The 18069-nt window shown below is 42.5% G+C and overlaps 1 protein-coding gene and 1 long non-coding RNA gene across 2 annotated transcripts; both read right to left on the bottom strand.

The window, feature by feature from the left end:
- Window positions 1–312: 312 nt before the first annotated feature.
- LOC111273943 (uncharacterized) lies at window positions 313–5674 on the bottom strand. The gene is made up of 2 exons (XR_002688128.2): window positions 4696–5674; window positions 313–1866 (listed from the first exon to the last, which is right to left on the bottom strand). It is a non-coding gene; the product is annotated as an uncharacterized LOC111273943 (long non-coding RNA).
- On the bottom strand, window positions 2407–4209 carry LOC111273942 (uncharacterized). The gene has a single exon (XM_022855972.2). The coding sequence runs from the start codon at window positions 4094–4096 to the stop codon at window positions 2636–2638; it is 1461 nt and encodes a 486-aa protein (XP_022711707.1). The 5' UTR covers window positions 4097–4209; the 3' UTR covers window positions 2407–2635.
- Window positions 5675–18069: the final 12395 nt, after the last annotated feature.

The raw sequence follows: 18069 nt of genomic DNA, 5'->3' as shown, positions 1-18069 counted from the left end.
ATAAGCTCGCTCAAGATATACTAAAAGACAGGAGGTAACTTTAGTTTGCATGGCTGTAAACTAAGGCTAATGATCTTTTTCGAATGTATGGTCGCCTGAAAATACAAATCTTCGCCGTTTTGCTTAACGAAAAAGAGTACTACCTCCTTCATCGTATCTAACGCTCCTATGTGTTACCACTCGAAGGTTTACAGGACAATTACGCGTAGCGTATTAAAGCCAGCTGACGTTCAATTGATTGTGACATCGTTTACAAGCCTAGTAACAGAAAGTCATATCATTATAAATATACCATATGGTCATGGACACCGATAAATTATGCCTTAAATAAAGGCTTTCTTTATTGTTGCAGGCGACATTGTACTGTACAAAATAACTTCTCTTCTTTTACAGGCGATTTGTAGGTATAGCTTTTTGACAATATACTGCACCGTATCTGGGCCATGAAGTCTTCGTTACTTTCTAACGGAGCGAGCAATCTCGGCGGCAACCATTCGAACTACTTATTACTTAGAACGTTAACTCTCCCTTGCGGCAATACGATTAACGTGTCGAGCTGACCAACGGATAAAACAGCTGTCTGGATAACGGACAGCTTTTCCAATATTTATCTATTGTCTTTTTTCTTCATTTCTCTCTGGCGGACACGATTTGCTGTGCGCAGTTATTTCATCGTGAAATTCTACATAAGTTAACGCTTTCCATAAAGAAGCAATTGCTATTCCGGTAGATTCTTTACGAGAACCGAAAGCTTTACGAAACATGGTCGTATAGTGGAGCCAAGCTTATACTGTATCACTATGCAGGATTTATTTTGTAGACCAATTGATAGTCTTTGTAGTCGCAACTTCACCTGCTATCGTTTTAAAACGTGGATGAGTTTTTAAGCACTGCAAGGAAGATAGGTATATAGGTAAGCATGTTTGCCGCTAAGGGCAAACGTAGCAACGTTATAGGAATTTGACGTATATAAGGATACGATTGACGTGTTGTAAAATAGTTTTGTGCAAGCTGAGCCGTCGCTGCGCTCACAGTGCTACCGGTTATACAATAAATGGCTCTTGTCAGATGCTGAGCGAATAAAGCTAAAATCAACATAACTGATAAGTAGAAGACGTATCTTAACGTGTTTACGAACACGATCAGACGACGAAGGCGATTGACACGAACCGAATAGCATATCAGACCCACAGTTTTACAGATACCAAGTAGTTCTGAATTTAACTAGGGGTCTAAGATATAGAACGCACGTGTCGCACCAACGTTATATTACAAAGCGTTCGCTAGGATCGCTCATTGATTTAAGAGCAAACTGTCAGAAGCACGTTCAGAGAAAGGGGTCGCTAAGTTTGCGAAGGCGGTATATTATTACTATAGGAAAGCTGAAGATTGAGGACAATTTTAAGATAATTCCTGAAATGCATAGTCATCAGGCGTCAGTGTAATGCTTTCGTCTAAATATCAGCTTGAAGTATGAACAAGGATGGTACATTGTACGTTGCGTTCGGCTATCGTTCGACGAAAGGAACAATCCCGCTTCCCATCTTACGTAGATTTTTTTCTATCATAGAATTTAGCGTCCTTGTAATGAAGTAACACCTTTTCGGACCTTTCAGCTGTCACTTTCACAGTATGCGATGTGCTGTTTTGAGGCCAACTTCTTGATGATATAGAAAATACTGGCTAACCTCACAAGGTTTGGCCTAGGCCTTTATTGCAAACCAGTTTAGTTCGAAAAAAAAAACTATTAGATTTCCGCGGAAAGCAGGAAGAAGGGAAAGACGTGAAATGTATCTTGTGGAACCGGATGTTGACGTTCACCTGTTCCCATAACGATTTCATGTTAACGTAGTATTTTCCAGCCACCTATAAGATAATAGTAAAAGAAATATGGTTAATGTTTGATTGCATTGCTGATATTCTATGACTGCTGCATATACTAAACGGACCGTGACTTTGAACACCTGAACACACGAGTGTCTGTTGTTAAATATAGCCTCTAATTAGCTGATAAGAAAATCTATTATGTAAAAATATTGCAATAGTACGGGAATATGAAAATTAGCCAGTTACTGCTAAAACCTCACTGAAGGGAAAATAATTTTTCAGTCTTCAAAAGCAAATCATATTATTATGTGATTTAGGTGTCTGTATATTTTGCCACTAGAGAAGGAAGCGAGCTATTTGTAGTCTTAGCCGCAATGAGATTGGATTGCTAAATCCTAGCAAGTACCGTCCACTGCCTTAGGTCAAACTATATTTAAGGTGATAGATTTACAAAGTGATATTACTTAATTTATGATTTCGATTGCGGCCAAAATTAACTTATATTGCTAACTAACAATAGCTTATTCTGTGAAAAGTCACAAATTAGTAATTACACAGAATAAAGTACAACGGCCGTGGTACACAAACCATAAGAGAAACTTCGTTTTCGTTTATTAAATTTATCTGTTTAATGTAACCCATACTGTGTAGTGAGCAGATGTTAGCGTGTCTTAATGTTACGAACGTATTACTGATCAATCGAGCAGCTTGATTGTATTATTGGCGATCCCATGCTTTAGCACTCGAAGCTTTTATCTGAGACCTTTTCCTATACGGCACCAATAGCTGTTCGCACTAGAGGCTCGCCTTATCGAATATGGCAGTGTTTTAGTTGAGTAGCCCGGCTGAGTAACGTTTCTATACCAAGACGAGACAGGTTATGGCCTCCTCGCAAACGGATTCGAATGAGTTCACTGAAGCCGTTGTGTTGAACGAGTTCGCTGGCTAATGCATCCGTCATCCCATACGCCTCATGGAGTTCAAGGTAGCTAAGTTGACGACAATACTTTAGTAGCAATAGGCAGGCTTCCTGAGGCACGCACTTGCCTTGCCGAGGTCGCATGTGCAGAGTGCGCAGTTTCTCAAAGGATCGCCCGGTGCCTCCGAACTGCAGCCAATGCAGCCTATCCGAGGTACAGCCAAGAAGAACAAACTGTTGTAGATCAAATGAAAGTAGATTTGGACAAAACAAGTGCGTCTTAGGCAATTCGATGACGTCGAAGTGTACAAGGCTCAAGTGGACCAGACGATGGCCCATCACCTTAAGCAGTGGGAGAATATCTTCGGTATATGATGATGGTGTAACTTGACTGTTCTCCAGACGTAAGGCTGTCAGCTTTTTCAGCTTCAATAAATGCTGGATATTCATAATTTTTTGAGATTTCAACGAAAGTCTCTGGAGGTTGGGGAACATTTTGACTAGAGTTTCAATACTGTTCTTGCCCATGACGTTCGTCACACGGAGCGATAACATCTCGGCACAACGCGTCAAAGCGTGTCCTTTAGCTTCCGAGGCGGCGTTCATTAGGCCTTCCACATTAACGCATGTCAGGTCTACGACCTCTGTAAAATAATTGAGCAAATCCAAAAGACTTTCGCCGTCGATCGAGGCCGGCAAGGCCAGGCTGCGGAGCGAGCCCCGTAAAGGGAACCTTTTTCGGTCGTCAACATTCTGCAACATATGGAAATCGAGTATACTTAGTGATGGGTGGAGCACATCCAGCTTTACTAGTTTCGGGCAGCGTTGAGCCACGTACAAAAATTCTTCGTAATGGGCTTCTTGAAGAACTAATCGCTCTAGATTCGGACACCTCTGGAGGATATCTCGGACCATACCGGGTGCTTCCGGTGAGTACGTCCACAGGCCAACCAAGTGAATGCATTTGAAGTTGTTCCCGTTGAGTTTCACCAGTGCAAAAATTTGCCCCAGCTGATTAAAAGGTATGTCGTTAATGCACTTGAAATCAAACTCCTCGAGGCCGTCAACCAGTAACTGTTCAGCGACCTTTTTGAGTGGCTGAGAATTACTTTCATCCTCCAGAACTGACACTAGTATGTCCTGCAGCAGAGTCGCTGGACAGCTGCGCAAGTTATACGGTGGCAGAGCTTGTGCACTAATTGGGTCACTTCGCGCCCAATGGAGTAAATGCAGCTTTACTTGCTCGATACACTCTTGCTTGAGGGTCCATCGGAGTGCTTTGGGCACGGGGTTAAGCTTTCGTCGCACGAGATCATCGTTTTTGTAATGTAGTTGCGGTTGGAACGCCATCGTGTGTTAGTTTGTTTGCGTCTCAAGTTCCCATTCAATATGGTGGTTGCGGTAACTGAAGACCTGATGATCTTGCTGTGCCGTGAACGGCGGTGTGGCCAGTTCGTTCAATCGCAGTGGCAGCGTCGGCTGAAACGGGAAAGGGCGTCCACTAGGGAGTCCACGACGTCATGTCGTTTCTCACTCTCCGCCTCATCCGCCGCTGCACACAGCGGCAGCAACAAAACCACTAGACATGGGCCCTATGCAGAGGCAGTTCAGCAACAAACCGCAAAGACGTCATTTACGAGGCTTCCCCAACGGCTAGAAGATGGCTGCATGAAACGATACGAGACATGCGTTCGCTTGCTAGCCTGCTTGCGTACACATAACGTCCAAAGGTAATGGAGAGAAGGAAAGAAACCGTCGGCAGGGCAAAACGATGACACTTTAGCATGACAAACAGACAGACAGACAGACAGGCAGGCAGGCAGGCAATGAATCATTCTATTCGTACAAATACAAACACATACACACACCCACGCACAGCCTCATTTGCGCCTCACGATAGAGGACGTATAGATACAGACGCGCATATAGATTAATTAATAACAACTTACTGAAGGAGATTTCTCGCAGTAAAGCATGCTGTTGGCAGTCGAGCCGACGGCATCCAGGACAGCAACACGACAATCTGCGTTTATAAACGAAGTCCAAGAGTGGTCCACATAACGGCTTCTATCTACATGCTACAATAAGTAGATAAACAGGCTGATAGAACGTGTAACATGTTGCTGACAAGCCAAACGGCGAGAGCCTTTAAAGTACACAAACACACACACACACACCCACCGCGAAGCACAGCAAATATTTCTCCTTGCCGCTTGAATCAAAAAGCGATACATCTATATGATGTATCGCTTTTGATTCCTTCTTTGAACGATGGTTTACTCTGCTGGATATCTTTCAAAGGTAGTGAGTAATGCTTTTCCGTTCTTCATTGGGTCGAAAGAGATTTTTAAGGATTGGGAATATAGTTTATATGGCGTGATCGTTTCGTCTGATGTAAAAAGCAAAATACAGCAGAGTCATATTTGGCAGTGGGGTTAGGTTAGCTTGTGCCATGTGTATTATTTGTGTGACACACAAAATGAACTGTCCAGTAGAGAAATAAAAACGGAAAAATACTTTATTCACAAGTCGTTTCTAATAAAAGTTCAAAGCAAATGCACGCAAGGGGCGCTAGCTGAGCGCAGCCGCTACCGCTATTAAATAGTAATCCTTTATAGAGCTTATCTATCGTCCAATAAACAACGTGTACCGTGATTAAGCACCGCGCGTAATCACCATTGGCCCCTGGCTAAAATAATTACGATAGAACTTTCTAAATATTATATTGAAAATGTCCAAACATCTATATTGCTCCGATGGTAGACCGTTCATTCCGTGCTTTCGCAGATAAGTACATCCACTTTAGTTAGCCATAACAATTTGACTACAACAAGTTTTCGAATATATTCCAAAAGGTCTCTTTTCGACCCCATTCTATGCTCGAAGAGCTTGTGCAATCCTAATCATTTTACCCTCTTCTCAAAAAACATTTCGAGCTTCTTGATTTTTCTTCTTTTATTCCAAAATATAGAGGATCTTCAAATACAAAGAAAAAAACAATAAAAAAAAAAGGAGGCAAATTGAGCGCGCGTTACATTCCGAACGCCCTACACATGTCGATATTAATCAATGCAACGTGTTTTGGGAGCTTGTCAGCGTTCTAGACATATCATTCGCTTCTTCATGAGTTCGTTTTACCTTTACAAGAGAGTATATACAGTAATACGTGCCTGCTTAGCACGAATTTGTCATCGGATGACGCGGCAGTCTATAAGCCGCTGAGACAAAAACAAGATGCGTTCCAGCACAAAGTACATTTCAACTATCTTAAAAATTACTCTACTGCTATTCGATTCGTATGAAACTCCGGTGTATTGATTCGATTACCTGATAGATCCTCAATTTGACGAAACATGCGCTAATCCGCCAATCGAACAGGGAATCGGTTAAAAAGTTCATGGATTAGGTCGAACGCGAAAGTTATCTGATTCATCATTAATTGACGCGGGCAACGGCGGCCGTTTCAAATACGCGAAGCGCATATACCTTGAAAAAGTATGTTATAGAAACCTTTGTTCCACGAGTTTTTAAACCGTTATAAACCCGATTATGGATCGTGCTTCGGGTTGGTAAGTTCAGTTGGAACAAAGCCTTGTGTTGTGGTACAGAGTTAATTGCAACGTACCCTAAATGGATTGCCATTGTTGTCAGTACCATCTAAAGAAAAAAGTGGACCATGATGTCGACGTTTGCTACTACTGCTAACGGTTCGTAGAAGTTACCGCTTATAAGGACGGAACGAGAGAAATAAGTACGATAACCCAACAGCAGCCAGTTAACTGAAAAATTATTATCAACATTTCTATTAGGCAGCTTGCCGTTACAGAGGAAGTTCTTCTAGACCCCCCTCCCTAGCCTTGTTATTGTTTTTTTTTGTTGCGTTTTGAAACGTCACTTTTGCTATCTTTAATAGCACGAAGGCTGCAGACTCTTTATAAAAAAACTTAGATATTCTTGGCCATTGTTGTGTAATATTATAAGATAAGAGCAGATCTTTCGACGAACGCAGAATGACTAAAAGAAATAATTAAAAGACAGAAGAGATCGAATCTCCCTATTATCCTAATGTGCAGAGGAATTAATAGACGTTACCCTACTCGTGATGATATGTGCAACTTGGTGTGCACAAAGCTGGATCTCATGAGTGAACGTATAGGTTCAGAAAAGCGGAACATGATGGTGGAATAATAAATATCCAAACGTTACGCTCAGAAAAATGTTGTAGTATATATTTCAGAATGTTTGTTTTACTTTGCATAAAGACGTACCCATTTATTATAAGCACACCGATCGTGCCCCATAGGTACGAAAATGCTACTTGAAAATTTCCGCTTTCTGAATGCCCATTTGTTTGGCAAATTTAAACGAACTAGTTTAAGACAATGGGCAAAATCCGTACTAAATTTTGTGCAGATATATGTACATGTGTCTAGACGACCGATAGCAATTAAGTAGTCCCAATATGTTTCTGTGGTAGTTTTGTTAGCTTATGTCGAGCCGCTGAACTCGAGCACGGTCAACTGAGTTTAAAAGCATCCGTCATCGCAGAGTAAGAAATAATGGCATTGGTTTTGTTCCCTTCAAAAAACCACGGTCTCCCCTATACGAAGTATTGTAATATAATATATGTGTGCAATATCTTTTACACGTAAGGGGAATAGATGTAGACAATAAATACTATTTGGTATTTGTACGGTAAACTGAGATAAAAAAAATAAGCATGTCCACTCATTTTTAGTTAAGCTGTTGCTTAAGAAGTAGCGTTTTTTTCACTTATAATTCTTGTTTCATCTTCCCTCACCTTTTTCCGTAGTTAGCTAATAAGTAAGTTCTCAGTAACATAACGTATTAACGAAATTTTTTAATAGTAATTGACGACAAACATAATTAGCTCCTACCGTCTGACATCATCCATATCACTGGAGCTGGAGTTCTTCGGAAAGTGAACCTCTGCTGAAGTTCCCCCGTCAGGCTTTTGCATTTGCTTGAAGCAGAAGCATTCCCGGAAACGTTACAAGGCAAGTCAGCGGCTTGACAAGAAGTGGAGCCATCCAGTTTTTGCGCCAATTTCCTGCGCATGGCTTTGTCCTCGACGAATCGGACTATTCGCCGCCGCCGCCGCCGCCGCCTTGCATCAAATCCAAAGTTGAAGCAAAAATAAAGTCAAGTAGACTGGTTCTAACGCATCCGACCCGGGTTTCAAATGTGTTCGCCGCCTTTCAAGTCTTTCTTTTTTCCCTCACTTTCATCTCTGCCCTTTCTTCCTTCAAACGCGATCGGCCACGAACTGGGTTTCGAGCCACGCACAGAGTGCGCGTTTTTAGATGGAAGTACTTCGTTGTTTCGCCTGGCGCTTTCCAGTGGGCCGGGCAACACAGAAGCACAGGGTATTTTTGGGTTAGCCTAGGGCGTGTGTGTGTATATTTAAATTTGTATGTGTATGTTCTGGATTCCGTGTATGAGAGCCATGTTCCTTTTCCCGCTTACATTCGAACATACGCCGTATTGCTCCTTCTATATCGACACCAAACGATTGTACTTTAAATTCCCCAAGCCCGAATGCTCAGCGCCACCTGCGCTTCGCAGCTCGACCTCGATAGCCTAAGAGTCTGCCTCAACCGCCCTCTCTCTTTCCTCCCAATAGCTTCCGACCAACTCAGTCTAAACAGAGAACCCAACGAATTACCAAGCTCTATGAAGCCATACACCAGCGCAAAACTCATGTCTGTCTGTTCCTTCTACACCCGCAGCGTGCCCTCAAATTTTATCGGATAATCGATATTTTCAACTTCAACTTGTTCTTATTCGTTTTACCTTTTGCCTTTCGAGGCTTCTGTTGCTCCTCATAGCATGGCGTTGTTCGACGCAGAACGTTTAAGGTGTAGTTCTGTGTCGTAATAACACTGAGGAAGCTGGAAACAAACTATTGACAGACCGTATGCATTGTTGGGTGAGTGCGTAGAAACACAGTTCAAGAGTTAGCAGTTTTTTTGCGGTTTATTAGTAAATATGGTTAACAAGAAACGGAAACAATCATATTCGAGCAGACTTTATTTACGTATGCGTTCGACCCGCATGCCTTGTTTGTTTGTATATATTACCTAAACAGTTTGAATCGATTTCAATTATTTATTCTGTCACCGTATAGTCACCATTCATATCTGTTGGGTACAAACGAACACCCACGCATGGACGGGCTTCTTCAACTCCGTAACATCATTGGACTTCTGTTTCGTATTGTTGGCGTTCATTCTTTCTACCAAGAGCGTTCCGCCTGGTGTAGCTGCCTGTTCAGAAGACGGTCCTTCAGACTTCGCACTGCTTTCTGCGTTCCTCGACTTCGGTCTTTTGTTACCTTACTCCTATCATCACTCGTTTGTACGCTTATCAGAATATAGCAGAAAGCACATGTTGGGCCTTAGAGTCAAGAGTTTCGTCAATAGAAGCAACGTTTCCTCTATGCCCCCCTGTTCCAGCAACTGCTCCGGGAGTAAGGAAAAAGCGCATGGCCCTCGAGGCAAGCTTTTCGCGGGTCTCGCTGTGTACAAACGAGCGAAGAACTGATGACGGATGTAGTGCGACCTCAGGTATGAGTACAGCCGACGATGCTGAAAAGAGCCTAGACAGTTTACCGTCGGGCTAGCACAACTCAGCTCGCCCAACTCCACCACACGATTCAGGTACTGCCCTGCTGCTCAAGAAGCAGTACGGTAGTATCTGGCGTGCTCAGTTCCCTGTAGCATTCAAGCAACTATAATAAACAGAAGTGTCAAACCCAGCTAAATCAATTACTGAAGAAATATTGTAATATTACTTCACAGTGCCTAGCGTTCACTGTTATCAGAGCCAGTTAGTGTACCTGTCTTCACTGCAAAAAAATTCACAGTTCGTCAATACAAGCCTACTATGCCCATTGCAGAATTTGCTATCCTACATAGAATAAGAAGGGGCATTATTAGAATCCTGCTTACGGCTAAAAGGCTAAGTGAGTACTATCACGTACCTGTTTACTCGACCTAATACCTGCGCAAAGACAATAATCGTCGACTTTGTAAAAGCCGCTCCCATGTTTTACACCAGCACTATCTAAGTATAGCCTGCAAATAGGTGCAGTTCATGATGGTCTTTTGCTAACCAATTTAGAATCGTTTCGATTATGATTAACGCAGTCCTATCTGCCCACTGATGAATGAAAAAGAAAGTAACAGGAACGGTGGAACGCAACCTATCACACGGATATTACACGGCGTAATGTTTTTCACTGCTCTTGTCTCTGCTGCAGTAACATACACGGTAGGAGTTTCAGATATGAGAAAGCTGTGTTAACGACGGTTCTGCCTGTTGATTGGTCTGACGTTCATCGTGGCCTTACTTAATATCTCTTTCAAAGCACCCCAGTTCTGATCTGGGGAGAACGGCGAACCCGGAGCACACCATATGAGAAAGGAATACAGCACCTTGTTCCTTTCCTTGCGTCTGAAACTGACCCACACCCAAAGTAACCCAGTACCACGAAGCCAGGGACCTCTTGCCCTTTGCTGAGAGGTCGGCTCAACCGACGGACAAGAATTCCTGCCCGTTTGCCTAGTTTTCAACAGCTTGTTCTTCTTTATCCTCGTTTTCTCCACCTGCTTTAACTTAGCCTAGCTTCCGCTTTCCTTTCTCGGGACTTTTTCTTACGCAGTTGGGGTTTCCTAGTAATAGGGGCACGCATATTTGCAATATTCCTCTTATTTCTTAATAATTACATCATCTTGCATGAATACCTCCATCTCCCTTGTCGGTTTCCGAACCGGAACGGACCGCTAAGGTCCCTGGCCCCGGCCTGTAAGGTGCAGCTAGTCTTGGCTTCCTAGGCTCCAGGTTCCACTCAACAATGTTGGCTGTTCTGTCCTGTATGCCGAAGAGCTATCGAGCGGACACGCCGAGGCAGCAAAAATCGTTGCAGCAGCGACGGAAGTAGTAGTCGTAGGAGTAGAGCCTCTCATATTCATTTTTTCTTGCTTTAAAATTTCAGCTCAATTTTAATATGCACACTCTGAATCGTTGTTGCCTGCACTGCAACCACCTCCAGTACGCCTTGTTGAAACTGGGAACGACAAAGGGGGTTAGGATGGTTGGCGAATAGTGACTGTCCTTTTCAGTGCGCCTTCTTCAGCACGTTTTCCTTCTCAGACGACCATGTGCCTCTTTTGCTTCAGCTTGCGTGTCTGCCAATGTATGTGTGTGCTAGTATGTGGAAGATAAAAATGTAGAGAGAAAGAGAAGCGGCCAGTATGTGGTATTGCCAAATATAAGGGGCCAAAGCGAGTTGGGGTGGGCGTTAAGTGAAGCACAAGTGAAGGAGCAGGGCAAACCAGAAGAGCAAACGACAAAAGGAATTTGCAAAAGTCCTCTAGGACGATAGCCGCGAAGATGAAGAAGACGACGACAATAACGCAAGATGAGATGACGGTTTTTAGGAACTTGCCCAACCCCTCAACGGAACGATATTCTTTGCCCTATGCGTGCCTAAAACTTCCACCAGCTAGATCTTTCTAACTATCCGTACCGCGCTCTCCTTTTGCTTCTACTAGCTCACCATCACCGTTGCCACCGCCACTACTATGAGGTCGGTAGGTCGGATTTCAGAGGAACGTGACGGGCTACTGAACGCCCCTTTGTCCAGTTAAGCGCATCTTCCTTTTCTAGCATATGGAAAAGTAAATCGGAGCTTTACGGCTCTTCTAGCTCTCACAAGCTCTCCGTTTCTCTCCAGACATTTACTTTAGTTTTCGTTGCTAGGGTGGGGCACAACCTTTTTGGTGACTCGCAGCTCCTACAACAGGCCTATTTCCTTGTATAGTTTTGTGATCCTGTGTATTCACCGACTTTAAGACTCCTACCAGCAGTCATCGTCTTTCCGTCTTCTTCCCATGAAAATTTTTCTTCCGGATGCGCTTTTTACATATAGACATCCTCGGATTGCGTATCAGCAATGGTTCCCGACGATCCAATTCCTTCAAGTGGTATTGCCGCAGTAGTGGTGACCCGCAATGGAGGGTGATTCCTCTGCAATTTCGTCTGGTGGTCCATAGCACAAACGAACGATAATGTAACTACGGATGTAAAGCCGAGTAGTCGCTTCGTAGTGGACGATCTTCCTTGTACATCTTCCTTTACCGGCCATATACTGCCATTCACAAGCGGCTTATCAGGAAAGTTCCGAGTGGGTAACTATGCGACCTCTATCTCTATACCTTGCAAAAAAGGTTCAACGGCTCGTTCGCTAGCTTCCGGTTGCCTGCCCCGTCTTTTTTATTTCTTAAGTAAAAATACCCTGAATGCTTTATAACGTTGTTTAAACAACAACAGAAGCATTAGACGATCGGAAAGGATACCCCCGCAAAGCGTGAGGCACCCAAACTCGTACCTTTTCTGAGATGTCGTTGCTAAGAGCTAGGCAAAAATAGATCGTTCAGCATTTTTTTTTCATATGTGTTATAAGTGTTGTTCCCGACGATCATGTTTATATGACCATCATCCACTACCATTACAGCTTCAATTTAGGTCCTGGGCTACTAATTTTTAATAGCAAGCACGCGTCAAGTGATAATATGTATAAACTTGTTAATGCGTCACTCAAATTTTTGATGAACACCAGGCAAAGAACACAAAAGTGCAAGGGCTCAAGAAGGCCAAAGGGTTTAAGAAGTGCGCATATTCTCGCAAAAACTCAGTGCTGAAACTTACCTGGACAACCTAGTTGATAGTTATTCTACACTCCAAGACTGCCATTATCTTCTATATAAAGGTTCCAGATGAATGTTCAGGTATCACAGATGGCTTTTTAGGCTGTAAGATAAATCATCGATTTTGGGTAAAAGGATTTTTTTTAATTTCAATAAAAATCTGATAACAAACCTTAACTTCGCTTAAAGTTTAAAAATGACGCACGGTTTATTGTACAGTTCTAGAAGGAACTGGCTTCTTTCTAATGCAAAGAATAGTGAGTGAATGCATATTCGCCGCTAAACAGCTTAACAAAGAATTTGAATGCTCCACCTTACATAAGCATAATGAGCGTATTCGTGCCTTTGAAAATGACTATCTACCTTAATCTTTAATACTCATGGCCCAGCTGACGGAGTATAGAAACCTCAGAGAAGTGTAGGAGATCACTGGTTCCCTTTCGTCTGTATCTTTACGTTTTTGGATCATGCGTAGACGCGGTGATCCAAAAACGTAAACAACCATGTAAAAATGTTTGATTTTCACCTGCCTGCTTCAGTTTCCTGATAAAATATTACGTTTCTAATCTTTTTCAACGTCACGTCGAACCTCTCTCTGCGCTGCGTACTACTTCCTCTGTCTCGTAGTTCGGTATTTTTCGATTTTCGAATGAATTGCAGAAAGAGTTTATTCACTTCTCTACTATTTTGTATGCCCCTTTCTGCCTTACTCCCATTTATCCAAAGCCCTATCAACTACTTTTCTTTTCCCTGTAAAAATTCTCTGTACTTCTCTCGGTATATCCAATCGAGGAGTATGATTCTCATTTTTGAGCTAAAATCCAATCAGATCTGTTTTGATAAGCCTAGATAGCTAGGCTGGGCCACCGCTCACACTAGTTTTTTTTTTTAACTTACCCGTATTTTTTTCTTTCCAAGCGCTTAGACCTCTAGAACAAAACATGGCTGAGCCTTTGCCGAAGAATATAGATAAGCTGATAGGTGTTCTTTATTTTCCATACCCTTACAACGCAAAAACATCAAGTTGTGCAGACATCGAAGAAAGAGCAAGAGAGATTTTGTATGTTTGTATAGTTTGAATGGAGCGAGAAGCGAAATTCGGAAAACGAGTCCTCTGTCGATTTCTCGTGGCACAGAGAGATTGTTGATGTTGTCCTTTTCCTGTCGTGTGTGTTTAGTAATAAACCGAGCTAATAATTGAGTGGGCCGAAGGAAAACGCCTTCATTCAGTAGCGCGTCAGTACTCTGCATCACTGATACCGCAACGCAGTCTTCTCTTTATATATGCGGCCCTGTATCCGCGTTTGGCGGAATTTATCATGTTGTCCTTTAGTGCCCCTACAAATTTCGCCCCATCGTCGATATGGCGGAGTTTCAATCATAATACATACGTGAGAAAGGTGTTCTCCGAAGAATGCCGGCTCTGGGTAAATTAAAAAAGTGAGATCATTTGATGTAGATTCTGGCTGCTACATAAACGCCATGATCTGTGCTTGTGCCTTACCGGATTCTTCCTGGCGTGATACGTGATCGGTGCGATACGGCGCTATTATTTCATCTTTAATAATTCCTTTCGGCTTGTCTATTCCATGCAGTTAAACCTTTATCTCAACAGAAACAACCTGTATAGTATTTATCTAAGTACCTCCATAGTGATACCCAGCCGCGGTACTGCTATGCGCTCCCTCCTTTATGTACGCCTAATATATAAAAAAAAAAAAAAAACTATTTCCCCACTTCTTTCTCTCTTTCTATATACGTATACATGTGGGTCTGTACGCGTGTGCGCATGATGAAATGTACAGCCAAGCAGATCTATATTTGAGTAAGTGAAAAGCACAGTATAATATTAGTTACTATACAGTATAATAGGAACGTCACATATATTGTAGGGGGAGTACCAAATGTTATGAGTTAATCAATAGAGTGTTATCTAAGCGCTAACAGTCGTTGCTACCTAGATCAAAGGTCTCATTTTGAATATGAATCTATACAACTGTATGTATCAGCTGACCACAGCTTTATTTAATTTTTCGTTATTTCTCACAAAATCGTAGTGCTGGCAAGGCGGAAAGATGTTTGTGTTTTAATTTTTTCGAAAGATCCGATTATTTGACCTTTCCTTTTCACAGGTGTCGTTCTTAGTGAAAACCTGAGGTTTACAGAAGGAAAATCGTTTACGATACGGATGTTTCCGAAGAAACTTTTGTTTATCATATGATATATTATATGTTGTTTATTGTATATAATATGATGTGCAGTTTGTCAGCCTAAGACTTATAATGAGCCAACAAATGACTCTACTAACCGGACAGATTCCTGCATCTTCATTTGGCACTCACTTTCAATAACCGTCCTTAAGACAGAGTATGCGCCGTCTCGCAAATGTTGCTATACACCATGTCGATTTCTGGTCTGGGGAACGAAGTCGTATAACGTTAGACAGCCGTTGCTTAATCATGACAGTAGCGATTTATAGGGAATTTACAATAGTGAGTTTAGCCTGGTTTCTCTAAATTTTACTTTTAACTCTATTTGCCTTCATGTTACCCTTCCATACTTACTGGTAGCCAGGTACTTACTGCACCAGTTGAAAATTAGGAATCACCACATACATTTGTGAAAGTATCTGTTTATTTTTAATTATGTTGCCCACGATTCTTCAACCGGCATAAACCTACTATGTATCGCTGCTGTTTTATCTTTGTATATCCTATTAATACCACCCAGAGCCAGTACCTGATCAAGGGCGAAACCTGCACGCTGCTCACGACGACCTACTTTTCGTTTGTTTTTTGTCATCGCTCTCTTGGCCGAGGCCGCAGAGCCACCTTCGGATACTTTACCACCATCATCTCTATTATTTCTCGTCTACAGCCGACTAAGAGCAAATTTAGTTTCGTCCCTAGAATTGATTAAAAACAAGATGAAAGCTTTGAAGATGAATAGTTAAATCTCTTCGTCGTTAGAACAGCTGTGTTTAACCCCGTCGATCGTGGGAGCATGTCGATAAACATCTGCTTGATTTAATTGTTCCTCAGTGAACTCTGTGTTCTACCACTTTTACCTTTCACGTTTGCTGTGTTGCTTTGCTCCCTGTCCGCTACTTTACCATCCGATTTGTCTGTCGAAACATTACATAGCAAAACTTAGTTTAACCTGTGATATGTCAGTGAAGGTAGTGTGTTCGAAAAACCACTGGTACACAAATCCTGGGAGTAGGCGTCCATCGGGGCGAATGCCGGGATCAAAGTTGTTTGTATTCGGTCTTCGTGTAGGTGTAAAAACTCTAAACAAAGAACTACCAGGAAGGATCAGAATTAAGGCAATGGAACTACCTACTCTATTCGACAAGGCTTTTGTGAAAGCGAGTGACACAAGCTGCCCCCATCAGGATCGAATCTCCTTTCCGGGTCTGCCACCTTGGCTACTTGTCTAGTACAACAAAGTACGTATATACGAGTGAGAACTGTAACCATCATTCCAACCATGTACGCGTATGACAAATGGCACATACATTTTTGCCGGAAGTATGTATGCTAGTGACTGGATGCCGCGTGGCAGGATAGCGAAATAAAAGACTATCGTTGTTTATAGATCCAAAAGGTCAGCTTATAGCTGTTATAATTTTAGAAAAGATGGGTCGATAGTTCACTTATTAACTGATGTATGAAATGTCGGTAGATAGGTGGCCCTCGATAGGAAAAGTCTGGTCGCTTCTCTTTGCATTTTGAGGGGCGCTTTAGAAGGCCGAGTTATTAATGTGTAAGCTTCGCTTGCAAGCTCTTATACTACAACTTGTAGACTAATCTGATGTAAAATGCATAGTAAATAGGAATGGACATAAATAAGAACTCTGCATCTATAAGTCTGTCAGTTTGTCCACTTGTTGGCCCTACGTGCCAGCCAAAAGCCCCAAAAACCTACGTTAAACTCGACTCTACGGTAGACGATTTTTTTAGTTTCGTCATAGCACCCTATTCGTTTTCTCTCTTTGCTGAGAGGACATAAAAATACAAAACCGAGAGCTATTCTGCGTCTTCGTTTATTTCACACTGCGGTTTGTCACAGCAACGGCAGCATCAGCAGTCGCATGATTACTACTGTTACGTTTATCTCGTCCACTGGTCGTTTCCATAAACACCACTCTTCTCGACCACCTCTACTAGTTATGTTGGTAAAGATCTGTCTCCATTCTTCGTCCGCCTTCGTCGTTTCTACTCGTCCCCGTTAGGAGATATGGCGGCGGTGATATCTCTCATTCTAGCTTTCCTTTTCTGCCGGCTTTTACTCTGTTAGGGCTGCGACAAGCGAACAAATGCGACCCAACTGGCGGCATAAAGAGCTTAAACAACACAAACCACCCAGCCATGTGCCTCGTAACATAACTACGCCATAACCGGCCACCGGCCTTAGAATGGGAAGAAGAGAGCGTTACTTATCTCTGCGCGTGGTGCTGCTACTGTTGCCTATACAGCCCACTGGTAGCCTAAGCCGTGTCCTGCTCACTACCACCGCTGTTCGTTCGCTAGCCAACTGCGATCGTCTGAGTTAGCGATAAGTCGACACGCCCGCCCGCTCACTCACTCACCTAGTCCACCAGCATCAGCTCGAGAGCTCATACATACATGAATGCATATATATATCTGTGCATGTGTATACATGCCTATAGAGTGCCCAATGGTCTGCATATTGCGGTACACGACGAGATTTAGGCTTTTCTCATCTTTTCATCGACCGACTCTCAATCCCGCCGCCCCATCCGTTAGGAACAACCTTTTTACTGTAGTTGGCACACGGCCTCATATGCGTTAGCGGGCTGACGGACAGCCCGGCACGTGAATCCACCACACCGACCATTCAGTGCCTCGCTTACTTTGATCCGACCGGCGACAGAAATGACACTGCTGTTAGATACGCGCCCACACAGTTTACGACACTTATATAACGTTGTTCGCTACGCAAACTTATGCCAACATGAAAAAATGAGCCGGAGTTGTATAAAATACCTAAAAATAAACAGAAGTGGTGGGGAGTAAAGAAATTTTGTGTCCTTATCAGGGCGCGAGCATTGACCAGAAGTGTTTCTGTTACTCACTTGAGCATTAAAAACGTACGTCTATATTCATTTGCGTGCTAAAATCGGCTATATTTTATTTCTTAGTACCGTCAGCAATGTCGAATATGTTATTAGCAATAATAATGTATCATTAGAGTTTTTAGATGCACATCGATGTTGCAGCCAGACTTTGGTTTTGCGCGTAAGTTTTAATAGCGAAGTTCCCCGATATATTGAATAGAGATTGAATATATTATGTGTATTTTCTTTAAAATATATATATTTTTAAAGGAAATATACATAATGCTGTTTTGGTACACGAATCCTCATACACTCTTGCGTTTGTTTCAGGATTTCAAAGGGCAGGAGTCGTTTGGTTGGTAACTGCGATAGAAGTTCCACCATCTACGTCTCTCTGTACCGTATTCTAACGTGTTTCGACTATTCGGAAGAATATGTTTTTCGCCAATGATTACCCTAAATTATATAATATACTGGAACAGCTCCACTAAGCACACACAATACCATATCGT

This window comes from Varroa jacobsoni, unplaced genomic scaffold, assembly GCF_002532875.2.
Source record: "Varroa jacobsoni isolate VJ856 unplaced genomic scaffold, vjacob_1.0 scaffold_238, whole genome shotgun sequence".
NCBI classification, from domain to species: domain Eukaryota; kingdom Metazoa; phylum Arthropoda; class Arachnida; order Mesostigmata; family Varroidae; genus Varroa; species Varroa jacobsoni.
Note: the sequence above shows the minus strand (reverse complement) of the source record. Positions and strands in the feature narration are given on the sequence as shown.